Source organism: Octopus sinensis, linkage group LG4 (assembly GCF_006345805.1).
Source record: "Octopus sinensis linkage group LG4, ASM634580v1, whole genome shotgun sequence".
Lineage (NCBI taxonomy): Eukaryota > Metazoa > Mollusca > Cephalopoda > Octopoda > Octopodidae > Octopus > Octopus sinensis.
Genome location: NC_043000.1, coordinates 96,014,905 through 96,040,689, shown reverse-complemented (window position 1 = coordinate 96,040,689; position 25,785 = coordinate 96,014,905). Strand labels below are relative to the sequence as shown.

Here is a 25,785-nt window from a genome sequence, read left to right as displayed (position 1 = left end):
ATCCAAAACAATGTGAATACAAGATAATGCATAATTTATTCTAGACAATGTGAATAAGCAAACATTACATTTGACAAAGTAATCTGAATGCTAAAGGGTTAAAAACAAGAAGTTAGGTGTGACTTGTGGGATATTTCTCTGTTTTTTGTAGAGGCTTCCTTGTTTGTAATGTGAATTCTAGAATTCAAAATAAATTTGTTGTAATGACTGTATATAGCCATTAAAAACATGAAATAAATTTGAAGGAGAATAAGCTGTGCAGATTATATGATTTAATGGTCTATACTCAAGCTTCAATTTTTCACTAACATGCTTGTTATATTGTACAATGTTTTTCTTATTACAATAACCATGAACTAGTGTATTGTAAATACCTTCTCTTTCTGATTCAAAATATAATCTTCATGTAAACAAATTTCCATTTTTATTTCACTGATACTTTAGACACAATTTGTCAGTATGAATATGTGTGCTGTTAAGATAAGCAAGTGAAAGTTATAAATAGGTGAGGAGGAGAAAGAAAATATGAAGCAAAATGAAGTGAAAGAAAAACAAACTTGCTGTAAAATTATTTATCAAAAGGTTAACTTAAAAATATTCCAACTTTGCAAATATTTTTGGCAAGCTTCAGAATTTTTGCAAATGTTTCACTTCTGAAGGTGAATTACAAAACAATAATAATTTGGTCTTTGTAACATATGAAAATGATCTCATATTTAAAAATCCTCTTTTTTTATTGTTGTTGTTGTTTTTCCTATTGTTATTGTGATTGATGCCATGACACAGCAGTAAGTTCTTAGTAAACAAAACTTCACAATCTGGTCTCAGTTTCTATTTGAAGTGGTTCCACTTTTGATGTCTTTAAGAAAATCATGAATATATTTAATTCCTCTCTAATTTTAGTTTTAAATCTTTTTCTTTGTTCTCTCAAAAAAAGTATGAAATAGCCAAACTTCCTGTTTCTTATATCCTGTTAAATCATCATCATCATTCTTGTTGCAATGAACTAGCAGAATCAGACAGTGGGTGTTTGCATTCTGAGTTCAAATTCTGCAATGGTTTGCTTTGCCTTTAATCCTTTCAGAGTCCATAAAAATAAAGTACCAGTACTGAGGACAATGTAAATGTCTAATTCCCTCCCCATAAAATTGCTGGCTGTGTGCCAAAATTTGAAATGATTATTATTGTTGTTGTTACTTTTATTGTTATTTTTTGTTCTTTCAGTTACATGGGTATTGGACTATCAACACAGGGGGTAAACATGAATAGACTACCAGGTAAGAAGCTTTTACTAATTTGTTTATCATTAAGGTTGTGGTATTTATTTAAACTTACACAAACTTTCTTTGTTTCTTCCCCTAGTTTCTCTCTTTCTCTCACCCCCTCTACACATACACACTTACTTGCATGTGTACTCAGATGTATTAACTCTTTGTCCTTCAAAAATTTTTTTATTCCTTCCTTTTCTCACTCACACACATTCTCTTTCATCATCATCAAAATTGTTACATTACCAGCTATTCCAAGCTGGTTTAGATCTTATAGCTCTACTATAGAGCATCTTTCAATGTGTCTTGATCATGCACTATCCTTTTTTCTTTTCTTTTCTGTTGTTTTTTTTTTTGGGGGGGGGGGTTGGGGGGGGGGGTGAAACCTACCATTCTCAGGTTGATTTGAATGATGAGATGATTCCATTTCATTTTGGATCTTTTTATGGTTTGCCTGTTTCATGAGTACCTCCCACCACTAATTCTCAACATACATTATCCACTTGCATCCCATGTCCATACTGACACAGTTGCTTCATTCAAGGCTTTGTTATACTCTCATTTTAGCAATTCCCTTGTGCTTACGCTTTGTTATATGTTGGTTAGCATTGCTCATCTAATGGAGTATATTCAATTTGTTCTTCTCCAATTACTGCAGACCCTCAACATTTGCTACTGCTGCTGCTGTTTCACAACTGTGCCATATCATACATCCTACATATGACTCATATATTGCCTGCCTTTCATAATGAAAGAGGAACTCTTTGTTGCGAACAGAATAACATTTTACCAAACTTCTCCCATCCTTTCAAATCTTAGCTGCTATGCTATCACAAGCATTTACTCATTAGTATGTCAATTATATTAACTCAACATTTACTACTTTCAACCAATTATTGATGCAGTCCATATTTGTGCTGTGAACAATTCCAGTAGATTTGGTGCACCTAAAGTTATGGTTCCTCATTAGTCTTACAGAGATCCTATTGCTTCTACTGCACCTTTCTCTCTCCTCTTCTCTCTCCCTCCCTCTATTTCTCATATTCCTGTTTCCTCTCTATCTAAAACATACTCGCACGCACAATATATATTCTTTCTATCTCACACTACAATATTATTTATTCTTTTAATTGTCTTGTATTAAATAGGTGTGACTGTGTAGTTAACAAGTTTGCTTTCCAACCACATGGTTTTGGGTTCAGTCCCACTGCATGGCCCCTTGGCCTGGTATCTTGTACAATAGCCCCAGGCCAACCAAAGCCTTGTGAATGGATTTGGTTGGCAGAAACTGAAAGAAGCCGTTAAGGCGGTGAGCTGGCAGAAACGTTAGCATGCCGGGCAAAATGCTTAGCGGTATTTCGTCTGCCATTACGTTCTGAGTTCAAATTCCGCCGAGGTTGACTTTGCCTTTCATCCTTTCGGGGTCGATAAATTAAGTACCAGTTACGTGCTGGGGTCGATGAAATCGACCTAATTCCTTTGTCTGTCTGTGTTTGTCCCATCTATGTTTAGCCCCTTGTGGGTAATAAAGAAATAAGAAACTGAAAGAAGCCCCCATCATGTTTATGTCTCTTTGCATCATGTGAGTCTCACTGTCATACTGATGATGCCATTCACTTCCAATGTTCTGTGAAACATGTCTGGTTATGCGGAAATATTACCTTGCTTGGAAAGAAGTGAGGGTTGAAGTCAGGAAGAGCATCTGGCCATAAAAAAAATCTTACTAAATACCATTCAACCCATCTAAGCATGGAAAAGTAGACGTTAAAATTATGGTGATTAATTACTAACAGCAGAATTGCATGATCTCATGGAATCTCATGCTTATGTATACTACTAGATAGTTTAATAGCTTTTATCTTTTATCTTATTACTTATTTCACTCATTAGACTGTGGCCATGCTAGGGCACCACCTTGAATTTTTAGTTGACTGTATTGACTGCAGTACTTTTTTTTTTTTAAAGGCTTGTACTTATTTTATCAGTCAATTTTGCTGAACTGCTAGGTTATGGGGTATGTAAACAGACCAGTACCAGTTATCAAGTGGTGGTGGTGGTGTGTGTGTGGGTAATCACACACACACATTTGATGAGATTCTTTTCATTTCATCTACCAAATCCACTTGCAAGGCTTTTGTTGACCCTAGGCTTTAGTAAAAGACATTTTCCCAAGCTGCAATGCAGTGGGACTGAACCCTGAACCATGTGATTGAAAAGCAAGTTTTTTACCATACAGCCAGCCACAAGCTTACCATCTTTAAAAAATAAAAGGTATGAAATAAGGATATGGTCAGATATTAACTCCTTGAAATTATAGACTACAATAACAACAACGACACACACACACATCTTCCATTGTGTACATATTTATGAACTTGCCTCCTCTACAAAGCACCACCATATGCATAGCATCACTTACACTAAAAATTACTTTCTCTCTGCTATCTTTACAACATTCACACATTGCATGATAAGTGATACACTCACACACAAACTCTCTCTCCCTCTCAAACACATAGACTACTGTAGCATATTTTACCCACACATGGACATGTGTAGAACAAGGTTTCTTGACATTTTACAAACTAACCATTATTTTATATACACACACACACACACACGTGTGTTCACCATTCAATGCATTCTTCTTCCCTTCCCCATATCTCCATTTTCTTTTTGCGCTCTCCCTACCCAGTAAGGCATGCGTTTCTGTCTCTCTGTCTTAGTTTAACCTCTCATCATCTGGCACAAAGTTACCTCTCTCAATACTACCCCACCAGGTAGTATTGAGAGTTGAGGGGATTCTTTGTTTTGCAAGTTACTTGGTAACCTCATTACACTCTGTAAAGTGGTTGGCAATAGGAAGACTATCCAGCTATAAAAACCTTGCCGAAGCAGACAGTAGAGCTTTGTGCACCTCTGGCTCACCAGCATTTGTCAAACTTTTCGACCCATGCCAACATGAGAGCAGATGTTAAATGATGATGATAATATGTACACACACACACACACACACACACACACACACTTATCCAGGCTTCTGGGAGATTTACTATCATGTACACAATATTTATTGAATCTTTCAGGCCTGGTTTAATTGTATAATCCTAATGCTAGGTATGTTGACCGATGAAGAGAGTGAATAGCAAAATTAACCCAAGCAGATTATAGAAGTAAATATTTTGTGAGTTGAAAACGAATATGACAGTAAGGCTATATCTTTTTTTTTAATTGGAGCTGGTAAACACAATGGAAGGGGAGTGGAAAATAAAACATTCAAATGAATGAACATTATTTTTTTAAGGAAAAAAATTTAACCAAATTATATAGATTTTAGTTGACAGGAATGTCATAATTTTACCCCAATGACCTTGTGAGCCAAAATATGCTTGTCATTTGTGTGTGTGTGTAAGCTGAGTCTGTGTGTTACCAGTCAAATTTGATGGAGTGGCATTTTATGCATTTTGTTACCCTATTTCCATTGAAATACGCTGAACCGTGAAAGAAATGCGATTTTTTCAAATGTCATTTTTGTATGGTAAATTCTGAAAATTTGTTTTGGGGATGTAAGTGGAAATATTCCAAGACATTCTGGTTTATGGTTGAGACCTAAATTGCAGGTAACCTTGTTGGCAGTCGCAAACAGTTACGAAAGCCAAAATGCATGTACATCTCGTGGACGATATGGGTATAAAAATCAACTTGAACTGCATTCCTGGCATTCGTAAGTTGGACGCATCAGGTATGACCTGACTGTCGACACTGCAAAGAAAACAAGCTATCAGCTGATTGCAAGCAGGGCAGCATGCCCTGGTTGTTGTGAAATCTTACAATATCCATGTCAGCACCATCTATCACCTGCAACAGTTATAAAACAACACCAACAGCAGCACTGCAGACTGTGCCTACAGAGGGCACCTCCGGATGACCGCACCCAGGTAGGACCGCTTCATCCACCTGCAACATCTCAACAATCGCTTCAGACCAGCAAGCATAACAGCTTGCAAGACCATTGGCACTGAACAGTGACCATATGGTACGATGTCATCTGGCTGCCAACAACCTGTGTTGCCATTGTCCTGCTTGAAGGCCTGTCCTCACCACCCGCCACTGTCAGGCATGGGCTACAATGGGCTATACAGCATCAACAATGGAGGTTGACAGTCTTCTCTGACGACAGCCGGTACTGTGTTTCCACCTCAGATAAGAGTGTGGTGTAGGAAGAGTAAACGCTACAGAGTCGCATGTGTCATAGAGAGAGATATGTGGGGTGGCCAAAACATCATGGTTTGGAGTGCTATAGGCCTGAATCAGAGAACTGGGCCCCATGTGTTCCAAAATGTTGGTGCAGGCAGAGGGAATGGCATCACAGTGCAGTGCTACTTTGACCAGATCCTAAGACTTCACATTGTGCTCTTCTTCACATGTTAATGTACCCACATGTTCCAGTAGGACAATGTTCCCTCCCACATGGCCAGGGTCACCATGGACTTCCTGAATCAGCACAACATAAAACCATGCTTTGGCTGGCTCTCAACCCAGATTTGAACCCAATTGAACACCTGTGGGATGAAATCCAGAGATGGCTGAACCAGGTGGTCCCAAGGCTGACAACTTGTATGAAACTGGAGGCAGCATTCCTCAGGGTGTGGGCACAGGTGCCTATGGCTTTTGTGAACTGCCTCATGCACTTCATATACCAATGGTGTATGGCCGTTTTGAACACTCAAGGAAGGCATACACAGTATTGAACATGTCACACCCTACAATCTCAATGTGCTGGATCTGCCCACTACCAGAAAACATGGGAATGACTTATAGACTGTGGTCAAAGTACATCCAATTGACTTTATCAGATCTATCAAAATTTATTTCTGACTTAATGAAATTAAAACATATTTCACAGTCACACATGCCTCACGTTTCTTTTGCAGTTCAGTGTACACTGGGTTCTTTTTCAATTAATTTTTAAGATAATAAAGAATTTTGTCATTGTTAAGCTGATGTCTAGAACATGAATTAACATGAAATTTTGAGGAAAGGTTTTAATTTAGATTGTTTTAACCCATTTCCTGTCCTGTATAGTACATGTGATATACAGGACGTATTTCCTTGGTGTCCTTGCATCATGTGTTATACATTCCCAATCTTTTTTCAACCACCAGAGTAAATTGGGACTTATGAGAAGAAAGCTTTCTATTACACAGAACGTGTGAAACAAGGGCTAACTAAAAGTTTTCAAACAGGGATAGACATTTACAGTAAACTTATGAAAATGCTTTGGACAGGCAAAAGGTTAAACATGATGTTTATATCATAGAACCACGGCAGTCGTAGGTGGGTTGGTATCAAAAGGGTTTATATCAAAATGTACAATATGTTAACATAAAATATAATTTGTTCAAAACTTTCAACTGTTTTTATAACTGCTGGGTACACCAACATATAAAAAACTTCATTGTTAATTTGTCATGTCAACTGTCTTGACAAACTTGTATACTCTCTTGAGAATCTTCATGAGTGTTCAAGTGTTCAGGAACCTGTTTGTAATCCTCAACCTTGAACCTTTACATATTTCTTAGTTTGGCTTTTAATTAATTGTATTTGCTTTTTTTTTTTTTCTATGTCAACTTCCTCTTTCTTTCACGGTTTAAATGAATATTATTATTATCATCATCATCATCTCATTGATTTAAAAGGAAACCTGAAAATTATATTTATTTTCTAATGTCTAACTAAACAATTTGGCAACAGTCTTGGAACGAGGAAGATGCACAAAGCCATAATGTTTTATTTTGATTTTTATTACTAATGCATGGTTAGTGGTGATTATTGTGCAAATTTAGTTGATTGATTTGAAAAAGAAACGCTTTGTGATTATGATGAAAATTTAATTATGTTCATTTGGTTAAGCAATTAACCAAAAGTTTTCTTAGAAAAGTTTTGCAACAAAATGTGATGTGCCGCCTCATTAACATAATGATTCTATAATTTTTGTTACACTGTAAGCAGTTAACCTAGAGACATGAATTTAATAATTATAATTAAATAATTATTATGTAAAAAAAAAATGTGTTTTAAACATATAAATATTGTACACACTGAGTTTTTTTTATTCAGCTCAGCAGCTTTCTGCAATATCAGTGTGTTATTCACTGTTCCCTATATATCAGAGAGGACAGATTGTGCCTAGACATGTGACTAGTGAGGACACATTATTGACAAGGCTCAAGTAAACATGCCTGGCATTCTTGTAGGTCACTGTTTAGGTGATGTTCACCTTGCTCTAATATAATATTTTCAACAGAGCATGTCTGTAAATAGATTTTCTCTCAGACAAAATTCATAGCACCTTGCCTGTCAATGGTGTATTTATGTTAGATGGCTATTGTGTTTCATGTAATCATTATTAAAAATCTATTCCCTATTTTTGAAATATTTGGAAATTTCAATCCACTGTCTCTTCTCTAAATTCAATGAAATTGTTGCTAATGAATTACAATTTGCTGCAACTTCCTATGAGTAAGCTCTTACTTTTTTTCTTCTACAGTACGAATAACTATCAAGATTGTCAATTATGAAACTAAAATTTGGGGTATATCTACTGAATTTTTTACAGAGGAATTTCTGAAAACTAGGCTCTAATATATTACCAGAGCTCTAAATGCTAGGTCTCACCATCACCAAGCTTCTCTTCTGGAGATTCCACACCCTGAACATAACAAAAATAAAAGAAGCTATTATAAAGACTGGGCCTCATCTTCAATCCAGATAATATTTCAACCAAAACTCCTAAACTCTAATATTTTCCCATAGTTGGGATATGTTTTTCATAGAAAACTGGAAACGAACAGACCTTGCTTGTATAACAGGGTTACTCATTTACAACCATCATGTAACATCTAGGCAAAGTTACACACACACTATACTTTTCCCCCACATATGGGATGTTGCCTCTTCTATACAAATATATTTCTTTACTGCCCAGAAGGGGCTAAACATAGAGGGGACAAACAAGGACAGACGAAGGGATTGAGTCGGTTATATCACCCCCAGTGCGAAACTGGTACTTTATTTATCGACCCCGAAAAGATAAAAGGCAAAGTTGACCTCGGCGGAATTTGAACTCAGAACGTAACGACAGACGAAATACCGCTAAGCTTTTCGCCCGGCTCGCTAACATGTTTGCCAGCTTCTATACAAATAGAAATCCCTGACTACATCCAAAAAAAGACCCCCATTTACCACTACTTAGTATGAAGTTGCTCTGTAACACAGTCTAATCTGTGGACCACAGATGTGATCTCTCCTTTCTCTACCTTTTCTGCTACTACTACACTGGCCTTTGTTCCTTGCAGTTGTCTACTTTTGTGCCTTGTCACTTCCCAGTCTCATTAGTGATATATGACCCTCTACCACTATGATGATGACCATGACCACCACCACCACCACATTAACCATTAACTATCCAGTTTTTCCTCTCCAGAATGCTCTCCCTGTAGGATTCTCTCCTTAAATATATTTTCCCTGACACTGTCAACTTGTAATTATTCAAGAATATTATTTATATTGATCTCAACAGCTATGAGCACAGCCTCTTCCTCCCTCCTAATCTATTGAGCAAGAATGGGGAGAGAAGGAATGAGATAGTTGTCTGAAACAATAAACTAAGCTAAATGTAGTGAAGTACTTAGTTTCCTTATTAAGGTTCTGAGTTCAAATCAATAGGTTTACAATTTATGCTATGTTTATAATTTATTCGTTCATGTCAGTGATCCTTATTATCTCATTAACCTTTTATAATATTGATGTTATTTTTTAAAAAAATCTTGATGGGTTAACTGAATAAGTACAATTTATCACAATGGTTACCCTTTGAAAAAAGAAAAACATGAAAAAAGATACTAGCAAGAATAATTAATTATATTCTTCCTAGTTCGAGGTATTATACAGTCCCAAAACTATTATTTAGATCATGTGTGTACAAAACAGCAGGAATCAAAACGATGATGTACATATTCATTCTTAATGCATTCTGGCAGATTTGAATGTGAATATATTAATCTTGTTTAGATATTTTGATTTAGGGTGAGCTTTAACTGAAGACACACAGCCAGTTTGAAACACTGGTATCTCAAAGTCCCCTTACATCAGAAAATAGAGTGTTGTCAACATACACTACCTGAAAGGTGTTCGCTGAAGGCAAAATACAAAAAACAGCAATTAACATATCCATGTTAAAATTTGCCAGAACATATTAAGAAGGAATCTACGTCATCGTGTGATCTAGATCTTTTGACCGAACATATTTAGACTGAAGTATCAATAAAGAGTAAATGCAAGTGAAGAAAAGCTTTATAAATCAATATAGAAAACGGCTAGAGCTCAATGACTAGAACCGGCAAAAGAATATTTCATAATCGTAGTGTTGATAATGGTTATGATGATGATTCTGAATTAGATATATTTTTTCGTATTGTTTGCATTGTAAAAAGTTTTAATCTAATTGTACCGACAATTCCATTAAGACCCTTGGAAGCAGATAGCATCAATCTTTTCATTTTATGTATTTTTATACACTGGGGTCTAATAATTTTCTATGATTGAAATTAATATTTTCATAAACTTCAAGAAAAGCAAGATTATTTTAACCATTTTTTAAAACATGTTTCTGTTGAAACACACTGCTTTTGTTTAAATTAATTTTGAATATAATGAAGAATTTAGGAAAATAACTTAGTTATTATTAACAAGTTCACTGTATAATTAAATTTCAGGGTCATTCCTGTAATAATGTTAATTATCCACAAAAAAAAAAAAAAGAGAGAGAGAATTCTCATTTTCTGCTTCTGCAGTACTTTTTCAATATGTCTTATAGGTATCCACCATTAATAGTGCTTGACTCTTTCTCTGTAAAGAGGTATTAAGGCATGTGGCCTAGTGGTTAGGCTGTTGCACTCATGATTGCTGGATCATGGGTTCGATTCCCTGATTGGGCGGCGTGTTGTGGTCTTGAGCAAAACTCATTTCACATTGCTCCAGACCCCCCTCCCCTTTTGATCAGTGGGAAATGTTGGCTTGCTCATCTAGCCAGCAGGGTGATGTCATTTCAAAGCTAAAACAATGCAAAACGTATTGTGACCAGTGATGCATAACAGCATTTTATCTCCTGGTTGGTCACATAAAAAATGTAAGAAAATCTGTAAAATAGTCTTTTGTATAAACTCTCATTGGGGGTGTCATCACTTCTTGCAGCATAAGAAAAGTTTTTTTTTCAAAACCATGAGGGTAAAACCACTTTCCACAGCTAACAGTAGTAAAATTTTGAGCAGATATATCCACTTTTCACATGCAAAGGGTTTAACTGGTGTGAGAAATTTAAATCTACTTTTAAAACAGGGAATTTGTATCCTAGAACCAAGAGCAATTCTCGGGCTGGTTGGTATCCAAAGGATCAACAAGTATCCCTATTTTTGAGTAGATACATACAGTCTAAAAATAGCATCTATTAAGCCTTTCTGGACAGCAAAAGAAACTCATAGGCCTTAGCACTGAATCATAAGTACATATAAACAACAGCTGGAATAATCATCCACCTATAAAAGTAATCAATACTGAATTATTTATTTTCCTTCATTTTCTTTTTTTTGATGTTTGTTTCCAAGGCATGGCTTTGTGGTTAAGAAACTTGCTTTGCAATCATGTGACTTCAGGTTCAGTTCCACTGCATGGTACCATGGCCAAGTGTTTTCTACTATAACCCTATGCTAATCAATGCTTTGTGAATGAATTTGACAGACAGAAACTATGTGGAAGTGTGTGTGTGTGTCCGTGTCCACCACCACTTAACAACTAGTGTTGATTTCTTTACACCCCCTTTAACTCTGCAGTTCAGCAAAAGGGTTTGATAGAAGAAATACCAGACAGAAACAAGTGAAAGGTAAACAATAAAAAATAATTATCTTCTATCTGCCATGCTGGGGCACTGCCTTGAAGATTCTTAGTGAAATAAATCAACCCTAGTACTTTTTCTTTTTAAAGTTTGGTACTTATTCTATTTATTTCTCTTGCCAAATCACTAAGTTGCAGGGATGTAAATACTACAACACTGGTTGTCAAGTGGTGGGAGGAGAGGGGGACCACACACACACACACACGGTTAGGAAGCAAGCAAGCTGCTCAACTACACAGCAATGATATGTGATGATTATTACTGTTTAAATATGAAAGGCAGTTTTTTTCCCCTTTTTAATTGCCTTTCTTCAAAGAGCACGATCAAATTAATTTGAAATTCAAGTCAATGGAAACAAGTTGATACTAAAATGGTTAACAGGCATAAATGAAAATCTGTAATTCTATAATAATACTTCATTCATCCAAAACCTGCAGTTCAAAGAGGTTGTCGGTGCACAACAATGTGTGTTTTAGATGTTGGATTATCTGGTGGAAGCCTTTCTTTCCTACATTTGACAGATGTTATTTTTAACCCTTTCATTACCAATGTGCTCAAGACTACTACTCTTGGTCTTATAATACAGGCTTCTTGTTTTAAAGTGATCTAAATAAAAGTTTCCCATTACAAAATTTCATGTTATGTTCCAAACAGTTTAATAATGGCAAGGTTATTTTACTAAATCATCATCATCATCATATGTCCATTATCTATGTTGGCATGGGTTTGGACAGTTGACAGAAACTGGCAAGTCAAAAAATGTCACCCAAGCCCTGCTGTCTGCTTTGACATGGTCTCTGTAGCTGGATGTCCTTTATAATTAATGCTAACCACTTTTACAGAGTGCACTGGGAGCCATTCTACATGGCACCAGCAGCAGTGAGGTCACCAGGTAACTTGAAGACAGGACCCTCAACTGAGGCGGGGAAAGTAGTATTGAGGGACAATTCATCATTATTTTCAATATTAATTCAAACAAAGGCTGTGTTTTGATCAGGAATATAGAAATGATCATGTTAATCCTGTTAAGTGTCCAGACACCCTTCACACCCAGTAAAAAGAGTGGGTGGATTGGTGCTTGTGATGGTTTAGTTGCTGACTATGTATGCATGAGAAATATATCACCATTGCTGACCACAATTCTGAAGGATGGTTAGATGGCAAAATCAGAGCATCAGCACCTGTTGTAGTCACATCCGTTTACACTGTGTTCAATTCCCACCAAGGCCTACTTTGTTTTGTTATCCTTCTAAAAGATGATAAAGTAAAATACTAATTGAATACCAGATTTGATTCATCTGCTATAACTTCCCACTATCACCATTGCCATCATCAACATTTATTGTTGTGTTTTGATGTGAAAAATTATTATTATTTTAAACTTTGTTTCCTTGAGTTACCATACTTGAAAATGTTTTTAACTCATTATCCCTGCATGTGTTTCGATGCTGTATCATTTCATCTGGGATACCAAGCATTCTCAGCTCTAGGTTAATTGCCTTTTCTCAAGTCATCTTTGGTTTACATACATCGCTGATACACTCTACTATCAACATTTTTATTCAACATGCATTATCCATTCATATCACATGTTCAATACTAATGTAGTCATCTTCTTCACACATCACTCAGCCAATACTTTTTGATGTCCACTATCTTTATTTATTCATATTTGTTCAGCTTAGATTCAGATATTTAGGCTCACATAACAGGTACCTACGTCATGGGAAATCACAAGAAAGAAATACTGACACCACAGATAGCAATGCCCCCACCCCACTCGCGCTCTCCCTTTCTCTCTTTTAATTAATTTATTGACTTGATGTATGTCATTGTTGACTTAACTCAAACATTATGGAAGTTAGTAATATTTGATTTCAGCTAGTAACAGATCTCCACACACACATGCGCTAAGTATCATTTTACAAATAGAGAGCATTTGTCATGGTTGTGGGCAGACTGAAATTGAATGAGATCCAACTAGATTGAAATTATTTTGTTGTTAGGTGTGCATATTCTCTCCTTAAGGGTTAATAATAACCACTAAATTGTTGCAGAACAATGCTAAAAAGAAATCAATTCCTATGCTCTCTACTGTCTTTATATAATTTCCTGCAAAATTTTCAAGATTTATTATTTATAAGTGCAGTCATGGCTGTGTAATTAAAAAGCCCACTTCACTACTACATTGTTTTGGGTTCAGTCCCAATGTACAGCACCCTGGACAAGTGTCTTCTATTATAGCACAAAAATGACATGCCTTGCAAGTTAAACTGCATACACATAACCAACCCTAGTTCTTATTTTAATCTTCAAGCCCAGTCTCTTTTCTGTCTACAAAATTCACTCACAGCGCTTTGGTTGGCTTGAGGTTATAGCAGAAGGTATTTGCCCAAGGTGCCATGCAGTGGAACTGAACCTGGAACCATGTGGTTGCAAAGCAAGCTTTTTACCATTCAACCGTGCCTGCACCTATGAAGCCACACCTGCAACAATTTATATATATATATATATATATATATATATATATATACACACACACACACACTAGGTTGTCAAGTCATTAAGTATGAAATTTGTAGTAAGGCATATGGTAAGCTTTGACAGCTGCTCATTTTGCACCATTATTATATTTTGACATTCTTTATTTTTTGTTAGAAAGCTGACACATTTTTTTATTCTAACTCATTTTGCACTTTATAAAGTGTTTATAAATCGGTTTTTGCTATTTTTGTTTAGAGATAGATAAGTCAGAGATTTGTACAGTTTTGAAATATGAGTTCTTTCTTGGAAATACAGCATCACAGACAGCTTGGAATATTAATGGAATATTTCATTCTAATGATATTACACAGCAGACAGTATCAAATTGGTTTGCAAAATTTCATTCTGGTAACTTTGACCTCACAAATGAACAACGTGGTCGACCAGAAACAAAGGTGAATAATGATGAACTGAAAGCCACCATCGAGTCAGATCCATGAATTATCATTGTTGTTTGGTGTAAGCAAGCAAACAATATTGACTCACCTAGTTCAAATTGGTAAAGTGAAAAAGCTGGATAAGTGGGTTCCACATGAACTCAATGAAAATCAGAACTAGCAACGTTTGGAAGCCTGCGTTATGCTACTTTCTTGTCACAGAAACAAATCATTTTTGAATTGAATTGTAACATGTGATGAGAAATGAATCCAATACAACAATCATAAATGTTCAGCACAATGGTTGGACAAAGATGAGCCACCAAAACACAATCCAAAAAGCAAAATTCAGCAAAAGAAGCCGATGGTGTGTGTTTGGTGGTCTGGCACAGATGTGATCCATTATGATTTCATTAAACCTGGCTCATCAATCACAGCCAAAGTATACTGCAGCCAACTGGACCAGATGATACAGAAATTTACAAAAAAAACCCCAGATCCACTCCTATTTTATTGCAAGACAACGCCAGACCGCACATGGCAGAAATGATATTGTCGAAACTACAGGAGTTGGAAGTTCCCCATCATCCCCCATACTCATCTGATCTTGCCTCCAGTGACTACCACCTCTTCCAGAATTTGGATAACTTTTTGATAGGAAAAAAATTTAATTCCAACGATGCTGTAAAACAGGCCTTCCAAGATTTTATTGACTCTAGGTAGCCAGGATTTTACAGTTCTGGGCTGGACAAGCTACTGCTGAAATGGCAAACATGTATTGACAATATGGGTGCATACTCTGATGAATAGAACTATTCCTTGTATTTATAAAACATTAGCAAACTTTTCTTTTCTGCAAATTTCATATCTGACAACTTAATTATACAGGGTATTGTGAATAAATTGTCTAAGTTATGCAGAAATGAAAATAACACTGACATCTCATTTTAACAGATATATTTACCAAAATTACATAAAGATATCTTGAAATACTAAAGAGTAAATTTATTCAATCAAATCGCCATTGGTTTCAACCATGGCCTCCAGACACCTTCAGAATCTCCTGCAACTCTTCTGGATGGTTTCCTTGTTTAAGTTAGTGAATGCTGCCATAATTCTTGTCTTCAGTTCATCTTTGGTGTCAGAATGAGTTTTGTTGGACTCTCACTTAACTGTGTTCCACACATAATAATCAAGGAAGTTGCAGGCTGAGGAGTTAGGTGGCCAGATGTTAGGTGTGGTCACAGAAATTGTCTGACAGCTATGACTAGGTTCTCCTGCTTTTTTGGCATGGTGCAGAGTCCTGTTGCCAGACATGGGGTCTTCCAGCAGCCACCCTCTTCACCCAGGGCAGCACTACCTCCTCCAGGTACTTGATGTAGGCCTTTGTGTCTGAGGCTGTGGGAAGATGAATGAAGGCATAATGTTGCCATTGCTAGTGATCACTCTAAATACCATGATGTTGACTGGATGTTTGATTTTTATCACTCTTGGTACCTGTTTTGGGGACACAGCAAGCCAATGGTTGTTCTGTGGGTTCACTATCTGATCCTGGCAGAATTTTTTCTCGTCTGAGAAAAACTAAAGCATATTCATTTGGAGGGGACACTTGAGTTTGTTCAAAAGCTGTTGTAGCATGGTCTTTCCTCTTTTCCTTGCTGGCTTGGTATAAAAACTGGCCCTTTCTTGTCTTGTATGAGGAATACTGAATGTTGTCATGCACTACCTGCCTGATAAGAAACCCAGACACTCCTATGGACCTGATTGACTTGGAGGGATCATTGTCAACAAGGACCTGGATCTCACCAACAAATTCAGGAATTCTGTTCTTATCAGAATGATCAGAGTGAGCTTTCTGAGCTGCTGTGCCTTTGTAATCACCATCAGACTCATCCAACTCTTTCCAAATCCTCTGTACTGTCCCCAGATTGACACTCAAACACTCTGAAATGTTCATGTTGGAGCTTCTGGTGCAAATGCCAAGCACTACATTTCCAAATTTCTTGCAGAGTGAATTGCATCATGGTGCTGTTTTTCTCAGACAGTGCCCAACTGATCCTACTATACTGTGTAGTTGACAAAATCAAAAGCAGACAATGTGCATGCGCGAAATTAAAAATATAAAATAGTAACGCCTACAGGTAGATGGCTCTGCTCGATCTGTAAAAAAGGTGTAGGTAGAAACTCTATAAGGTGCACCAAGTGCAAGCTATGGACACATAAGAGGTGTAGCAATGTCAAAGGAAGGCTAACTAGGAAAATAGTTTTTGTCTGTGGCAGATGCTCAGGAGCAATAAACACTGAAAATGTGCAGAGACCAACGTCTACCATGTTCCAGGGAGAAAAACTAGAAGCAGTTGATAGCTTCCGCTACCTAGGTGACCAAGTCAGTAGCGGGGGTGGGTGTGCTGAAAGTGTAACTGCTAGAGTAAGAATAGCCTGGACAAAGTTTAGAGAGCTCTTACTCCTGCTGGTGACAAAAGGCCCCTCGCTCAGAGTAAAAGGCAGACTGTATGATGCATGTGTACGTACAGCCATGCTACATGGTAGTGAAACATGGGCTGTGACTGCTGAGGATATGCGTAAGCTCACAAGAAATGAAGCCAGTATGCTCCGATGGATGTGCCAGTGTTCATAATCGACAGAGTGTAAGTACCTTGAGAGAAAAGTTGAACCTCAAAAGCATCAGTTGTGGTGTGCAAGAGAGACGTCTGCGCTGGTATGGGCATGTGACGAGAATGGCTGAAGATAGTTGTGTGCAAAAGTGCCACACTCTAGCAGTTGAGGGAACCTGTGGAAGAGGTAGACCCAGGAAAACCTGGGACGAGGTGGTGAAGCACGACCTTCGAACTTTAGGTCTCACCAAGGAAATGACTAGAGACCGAGACCTATGGAAGTATGCTGTGCCTGAGAAGACCCGGCAAGACCAGTGAGAACAGTCAAAATCAAACCAAATCAACATCAGTGGAAATTGCAGCTGTGGTTAAGTGAACCATCTGATCGTTTGTCCGTTGCCAGCCTGGCCTGGCCCCCGTGCCGTTGGCACGTAAAAGCACCATCCGCTCGTGTCCGTTGCCAGCCTCGTCTGGCCCCCGTGCCGCTGGCACGTAAAAGCACCATCCGCTCGTGTCCGTTGCCAGCCTCGTCTGGCCCCCGTGCCGCTGGCACGTAAAAGCACCATCCGCTCGTGTCCGTTGCCAGCCTCGCCTGGCCCCCGTGCCGGTGGCACGTAAAAACACCATCCGTTCCTGGCCGTTTGCCAGCTCTGTCTGGCACCTGTGCAGGTGGCACGTAAATAGCACCCACTACACTCACGGAGTGGTTGGCGTTAGGAAGGGCATCCAGCCGTAGAAACACTGCCAAATCTGACTGGGCCTGATGAAGCCTTCCGGTTTCACAGACCCCAGTTAAACCGTCCAACCCATGCTAGCATGGAGAACGGACGCTAAATGATGATGATGATGATGATGACAATTTACCCATCGCACCCTATACATATATATCATTGTTATTATGTTAAACTATCTTATGTCTAAATTGGGCCAATTTCAGTATTTAATTTTGCTTGCAATCACTGGTTCTTTTGATCAAACTATCATATTTCCAACTGCTTCAGATGCCAAGATGTGAAAATTGTTGATGTGTAGTACAACGGTTTAGCATTTTGCAAAAGTGTAGTAAGTCCTACATATGACAGTTTTGCAAAAATATTTCTGATTGAAAATATCGAACATTCATGGAGGTTATGATTTTATCCACCCAACAAAATATTATTGTTAAGCCGAAGCTGTTGCTAATGTAAAAAGAAATGGAATGGTGAAACTATTTTTTCATTTTCTGAAAAAGCAACATTTTGGACTGATGACATTTCTGCATAATAGCAATATATATATATATATGTGTGTGTGTGTGTGTGTGTTACTGTCTCCTTACCTTGACATTGTATGGTAGTTGTAAACAAATGTGTCCATCAAGCAAGCATTATCCTTCATTCCCAATATTCTGTGAAAACATGCCTGGTCATAGAGAAATGTAATCATACTTGGAAACAGGTTAGGTTTGGTGACAGGAAGAGCATCTAACTGGAAAATCCTCAACAAAATTCTATTTGACCCATGTGAGCATGGAAAATTGGATGTTAAAACAATGATGGTGAATGATATCAGTGCATGAGATGTACAGATAAAATTGAAATAATTGCTTTTTATTAAGTTACCTCTTTTGCTCTCTTTCAGGTTGGGATAAAAATTCCTATGGTTATCATGGAGATGATGGGAATTCTTTTTGTTCTTCTGGAACCGGCCAACCCTACGGACCAACATTTACTACTGGAGATGTCATTGGATGCTGTGTAAACTTGATTGAAAATACTTGCTTCTATACAAAAAATGGCGTGAATTTAGGTAAGTGAAAGAAATCTGTTGCGAATTTAACCCTCTAGCATTTAAACTGGCCATATCCAGCCAAAATATTCTACTTGTTTTGTGTTCTTAGTGGTCAGATATTGTCTCTTACATCTACCTTCTTATGTCATGCTAATTGAAATCTCAAAGATAATGCATAATTAATTCCAAACAATGGAAATAAAAAAGCAATTCATTTGACAAATTAATCTGGATGTTAAAGGGTTAATAATGATGATGTAATAAAATCATGCTCTGGTAATGATTACATAATGGAAGAGCCATTCTAGCTATTTAAAAGTCTACAAAAGCTGGTAAATTCACTTTTTATGATCAACAATGGCACTGTCAGCAACCAGGTCACAGTTGGGCGAAGAAGGTTTTGATAGTTCAAAAATAAATGGGAACTGAATTGTGAAATTAATAGTTTTTGTAGGTTATATAAATAACTGAAATCTCTCTTCCGTGATGTAATTACTTCAGTTTCGACATTAATGTCTCAGATCAAGTTAGTTGATGGACATGTACAACTTCAAAATTTCACATGCCCAGATGTGACTGTGTGGTAAGAAGCTTGCTTCTCAACCACATAGTTCTAGGTTCAGTCCCACTGTGTGGTACCTTGGACAAGTGTCCTCTACTATAGCCTCAGGCTGACCAAATCCTTGTGAGTGGATTTGGTAGACAGAAATTGAAAGAAGCTTATCATGTGTGTGTGTGTGTATGTACATATTTGTGTGTGTCTCTGTTTGTCCGCCCCCCCCCCCCATCGATTGACACTTGATGTTGGCATGTCTATGTCCCTGTAACTTAATGGTTCGGTAAAAGAGACTGATAGATAAGTACTAGGCTTACAAAGAATAAGTCTTGGTGTTGATTTCTTCGACTAAAAACCTTTTAAAGCAGTGCTCTAGCATGGCCGCAGTCAAATGACTGAAGCAAATAAAAGCCTATATGCATATATACTTATGTGTGTGAGTGCTTGTTTACAGTTATCTTCTATCTTCTACTTGTTTCAGTCATTGGGCTATGGCCATGCTGGAACACTGACTTGAAGGATTCAGTCAAACAAATTGACCTCATACTTATTTTTTAAGCTTGGCACTTATTTCATTGGTGAATTTTGCTTAACTGCTAAGTTACAAATCAACACTAGTTGTCATGGTGGTGGGAGACAAATACATACACAGACACACACGCACACACTATTGTGATTGATATGGCCAGTTTAACTCTTCAGCATTTAAACTGGTCATATCCGGCCTAAATATTTTTCATGCTTTACGTTCAAACCAATGGCATCTCACACCTACCCTACAATGTAAGTCTAAAAGTAAACAATCACAACATCCAACCCCCAAAGCTATAAGAGAATGTATGATTAATTCAAAACAATGTGAATGCATAAGTGTTAAATTTGGCAGATTAATCCAAACACTGAAGAGTTAAATGCTAAAGGATTAAAGCTGACTGCCTTGACCCCTTTATTTTTTCATAAAAAATAATGATCTTATCTGTTGTCTTTCTGGATACATTCAGAAGACAGCAGAGTAATGTAGATAGATTTCCCCATCCCCAGTTAAGAAGCTCTATTTACTCTCTTTCTAGACAGATGTTCTGATTAGAAGTAAAGGGTTTAGCCACTCCTAAAGTACTTTTATAGGGACATTTCAGTGTCCTATGTACTATTGCTTGGGAGTTATTGACCCTGTGGCGGGTTCAGCTGTGCTTTCCACAGGTTTTGCTTTTGTCCTGCTGGGTTTCTAACAACCTTCCTCACCAGAATAATTTGTTGGGATAGGTGATTTTATCACCTATGACCCAATAAGGCAAATAACACATACACACACACACACATTCATATTCACAGTGTCGTTATGTATCTAATTAGATAAAATCATAAACACGCACACACACAATCTGTGTGTGTGAGCGCATGTGTGCATGTATGTAATTTACATAATTACAGTGTGATCTGTAAAAAATTTGGCTGTTAAAAACTATGATTGATGTGTGTATGTCTGTCTGTCTATCTATTTATACACACACACACATATACACATACCTATTGGTTTATATACATAAGGTAAACATGTTCGTGTATGTATATTATGTAAGTAAATAAGCATACTTAGAGAGAAAATCACAAAAAAAGATACTACAAAATAATAAACACAAAGAAAATACTTTTTAGCTTTTTTAAATGTTACTATTGTATTAATCATCGCAACTATCAGGAAAGGTGGGTTTCCACTTGAATCATTTATTTCGTCATTCTTGTTGACAGGATGAAGTCATTTGCTTTTGTTTTCTTAAGTTTAGTTTTTTTTCTTTCTCTTTCTTTCTTTCTTTCTTACGCAGTTATGCTATTGGACTATGTGTTTCTATAAATACATGCTGATGAAACTTAACTTTGTTTGTTGTACTTGAATAACTTTGCGTTCTAGCTAATATGGACGACAACAACAACTAAAAAAATGACAAAAATACAAAGCAATAAAATACCAGGCAGTATTCTGTTCTGGACATTTTCTTTCTCTGTATGAATTACTATATAAAATCATCATTATCATCATTGTTTTAGTGTCCTCTTTCCTGTACTTGCATGGGTCAGATGGAATTTATTGAGGTAGGATTTTCTATGGCTGGATGTCCTTCCTCTCCAGGTGTTTCCAAACAAGTTAATATTTCCCTTTGGACAGACATGTTTTTTTTTTACAAAATAGGCATAGGAGTGGCTGTGTGGTAAGTAGCTTGTTTACCAACCACATGGTTCCGGGTTCAGTCCCACTTTGTGGCACTCTTCTACTATAGCCTCGGGCCGGCCAAAGCCTTGTGAGTGGATTTGGTAGACGGAAACTGAAAGAAGCCCGTTGTATATATGTGTGTGTATATATATATATATATATGTGTGTGTGTGTGTGTGTGTATATATGTGTGTGTGTGTGTATATGTTTGTGTGTCTGTGTTTGTCTCTCCAACATCGCTGGTGTGTTTACATCACCGTAACTTAGCGGTTCAGCAAAAGAGACCGATAGATTAAGTACTAGGCTTACAAAGAATGTCCTGGGGTCGATTTGCTCGACTAAAGGTGCTGCTCCAGCATGGCAACAGTCAAATAACTGAAATGAGTAAAAGAGTAATATTTGATTTGAATGACACTCATTTACAACATCCAGCACAATGTCAAGACAATGACACACACACACAATTGGCTTTGGTCAGCCTGGGTCTGTAGTGGAAGACACTTGCCCAAGGTACCATGCAGTGGGACTGAACTTGAAACTATCTGGTTAAGAAGTAAACGTCTTACCATATGGCCATATCTGCATGACGTAAACATCAAGCTTCATAAAAAAGAAAAAATCTGTAATGTGAATTCCCATTTTATTATTATTATTATTATTATTATTATCATTTTTGCTTTATTTTCTTTTCTCTAAGTTTAAAAACATTATTTCTATATTTGTACATGATTCAGCAAAATTCTGTCGTGGTTGAGGATTGAATAGGTTCCATCACAGACTTTAGTTGAAATGTTCTTTAATCGTAGTCTCAGTTTAAGTAGATTATTGTAATTTGATGGAGTTTTTTTTTTATTGTCTATGTTGCTATGTTGTCTTTGTTGTGTTTCTTTTCTGTTGTCACTATACGTGGTTGTTGGCCTTGATCACTGGAAGCAAAATTAAAACAAATATTTCAGATGTGTCGGCTCCAGACAGTGTGCAATTTTCTTTCAGTTATTTGTGGTTCCTTTTTAATATGGATTTCTAAAGTTTGCTGATTGTATTTTTAGTTTTGCAGTTTAAAATGGCAACTTCTCAAGGACTGAGTGCAGTGCAACAACAGCCTCTCGTTATTGTACTAGCTCTTCTCCACAATCTTGAAACATCTAGCCTAAATTCTGAGTAGGTGGACAAGTTCTGGAGTTCTATTCATTTAATGTCTATGTTGAAAATTGTAATATCAAGTCTTTTGTGTTTTATAATTTGATTTATTTCCAATGGAGATCTTGTAGTTTAATTAAAGATTGAGAGCTTTTAGACTGTCAAAAGTTTATTGATTTGAATATCATACTCTGCCCACAGTTATACTGTACAGTTTTGTGCATGTCATAACAGTTTTGCTATTGTTTGCAGTTAACATTTAAATCTAGATTTTTCATTTCATTATAAGGTTTTATTAAAGCCAAAGTATTGTACATATTTGTCTTCATCTTTTATTCAGCATTGTAGTGGCTTTCATCTTTGCTCATATGGAACATGCTGTATCATAGCAACATTTATAATTCTTATGGATTAGCTTAGTATTTTACATTGTACATCTTGGTCTTCTCTCTATAAAGTCAAGATGTCTTAGTCTGAGAAAGTGACAAATACTTCTCTTAATATTGTTTATACTGTTGAATTTTGGATCTTTGTTCTACCAACAAACCTGGTTCTCCTAAGTTTTTTTCCTCTTGCCTAATATCTATCATCATCATCATCATCATCATCATTTAATGTCTGTTTTCGTTGCTGGCATGTATTGGACAGTTTGGCTAGAGCTGGAGAGCTGCACCAGGTTCCAGTTGTCTGTTTTGGCTTGGTTTCTACATTAGATGCCCTTCATAACACCAGCCACTTTACAGAGTGTACTGGGAGCTTTTTATGTGGCACCAGCACAGATGCTCTTTATATGACACTGGCATGGATGTCCATTTTCCATGCTTATAATCAAGCAAAATGCAGATTTTTGCAGTTTTGGTTGAAGACTCAGGGGCCGTTTTCTTTTTTAGTTTTGGTTGAAGATACAGCTGGATGCTCTTATTGTTGCCAACCTTCACTTGTTTCCCGGTGATATTTTACTTAGTTACTTGAACATGAACAGCACAGTGGCTGGACATGTTTCCAAGGAAGAGTGCAAACAAATTATGCTGTTTATAAAGTGGTAATGTTTGTTCATGACTTATGCATGATATCAAGAACATACATATACAGAGAAGTCTCTGTCAATTTCTATCCACCAAATCAATCCATAAGCTTTCATTGACCTGTGGTTATGAAGTGAATTTTTTCATCACACAGTCATACCTGCACATACCCACACACACATTTATAATAGATACATACACACCTATATAAATATGTATTCAGAACCCTATCCATATGTTTATATATATATATCTGCAGTGAGACTGAATGTGGTTATCAAACACATAGGTGATTCAGTAAGCATAGGGTTGTACTACCTATGCCAGCATCGAAAGTGGGCATAAAATCATATAAGATTAGATATATGTATATAAAGTCTTTTATTTGTTTTGTTGATGATGGAGTACTGTCTTAAAAAGTTTCCTTAGAACAAATCAACTCCAGTATCTGTTTTTTTTTTAAAGTCTGGTACCTATTCTATCAGTCACTTTTGCTGAACTGTTAAATTATGAGGGATGTAAATAAACCAGCACATGTTGTCAATCAAGAGTGGTGGGGTAGATGACAAATTCACACATGCATACACTTAGACATATACAATGGGCTTCCACATAGCTTCTGTCTACTAAATACACTTACAAAGCATTGGCTAGCCAAGGTGCCAAGTAGTGGGACTGAACCTAAAATTGTATGGTTCCAAAGTGAGCTCTTTAACCACACAATCATGTCTGTATCATATATATTAATAGTAGTATTGGTGGTTATTATCAAGTAGGTATATATGGGAAAAGAGAGTTCTCCACTATGTTATACTTTTGAGAATAATATATTGTATTAAATGCTCGGCACAGAGAGTTACACTCATGCACTTTTCCACACATTCATGTTTAGACAGAGAGACAAACAGATTAGATGGAAAGAATCAATGTAGTGAGTGTATTTTTTTTAACCAGCAAGTTCTGAAGTATAAGATTCCTGTATTCCTTCTTTCATTTGCCTTATGCCTGCCATTCCAGTACTTTCTGATTACCCTCTCCACAGTGCCTAGCTATTATATAGACATACTATATTGGATAAGATAGAGGGTGATATTATAATCTATTATAAACATTCTAATTGGCTCTATTTTGTTTCTGGTGTTAACTAAAATTAGTGCCAGCCATATACTAAGGGTGATTCAGTCAACTATCATCCATCCCAGCAAATCTGTGCCTTTCTGCCAATGTTTAGAAATTATTGAAAACACTTAAGGAGTTTGTTTTCCAATCATACAGTTTCAGGTTCAGTCCCATTGTGTGCCACTTTGGGTAAGTGTCTTCTTTCATAGTTCCAGGCCAAAATGCCTTGTGAGCAGATTTGGTAGGCAGTAACTGAAGTTCATTGTGTGTGTGTGTGTTAGTCATGGGTATGACTGCATCTAGTAGTGGAGCCTTGGTTCAGAAGTTTCAAGGTTTTCAGGAGTGTGGAACCACCTCTTAGCCACTATTGTTCCCTGGTCTGCTTTGACTTGGAGTAGTAGCATCTGTCAGCAAAGTGGATCTGTTGAGAGGCTTAAAATATCTGGCAGAGTAAGATATAGCCTAGTTACCCTTATAGTTAATCAAGTAGTCTACAAGGGAGTCATAATGACTAAGAAGTACAGTAGATTGCAGAATCACTAGAGCCCCAAGGGAAATTAAATAATTTTACATTCAATATCCATACTGGTAAGGGCTGAACGTGTCACCACTGTGAGTTCTTATTTTGAGTTATTGCCATTGGAGAGCCACACCTCACTTATGTGTTCCTTATTTGACATGGTTTCTATGGCTTACACCCTTCCAACCAACCACCTTACAGAGCATACCATGTGTATTTTATCGTGGAACCAGCACTATACAGGTAGCCATGTCTTCAGCAAAGTACTGTAAGAAAATTCTTTGTCTTTTAAATTCTGACTGAAAATTCTACAAGAGCCAACTTTGCTTTTCATGCTTCAGGATGTCATGAAAATGACTACCAGTAATGGGTCAATTTAATTGACTGTATGGCTTCCTTCACAGCACTTGTTGTCTTGTACATATCTTGTGTATGACTATTATCAGTAGTATTATTAATGTTAATCCACTGTGTATATTGCAGTGTATTATCAGACAACTAAGTCCAGTGACATTATAACAATTTCTGGTTGGGTTTGTTCACCTTCACATACATTGTTAATGTCATTGGCAGCTTACCCCCACCTCTCACTCCACCCTTGTCATTTTGTTGTTGTTTATCTCTAACAAGTACGATAATGGCCTGGAGTTGATTATGAGTCAGTTTCTGTTTCCATTCTGAATCTTTTAC

General features: G+C 37.0%; 1 protein-coding gene across 2 annotated transcripts in view; it reads left to right on the top strand.

Annotated features, from left to right (window-relative positions):
- Positions 1-25,785, top strand: part of LOC115210876 (ran-binding protein 9) — a 184,866-nt gene that overhangs the window by 112,797 nt on the left and 46,284 nt on the right. For both annotated transcript variants that reach the window (XM_029779643.2, XM_029779645.2), the window contains exons 3-4: positions 1,225-1,277; positions 18,377-18,544. In XM_029779643.2, coding sequence (XP_029635503.1) covers positions 1,225-1,277; positions 18,377-18,544 — 221 coding nt within the window. The remainder of the gene's footprint in view (positions 1-1,224; positions 1,278-18,376; positions 18,545-25,785) is intronic.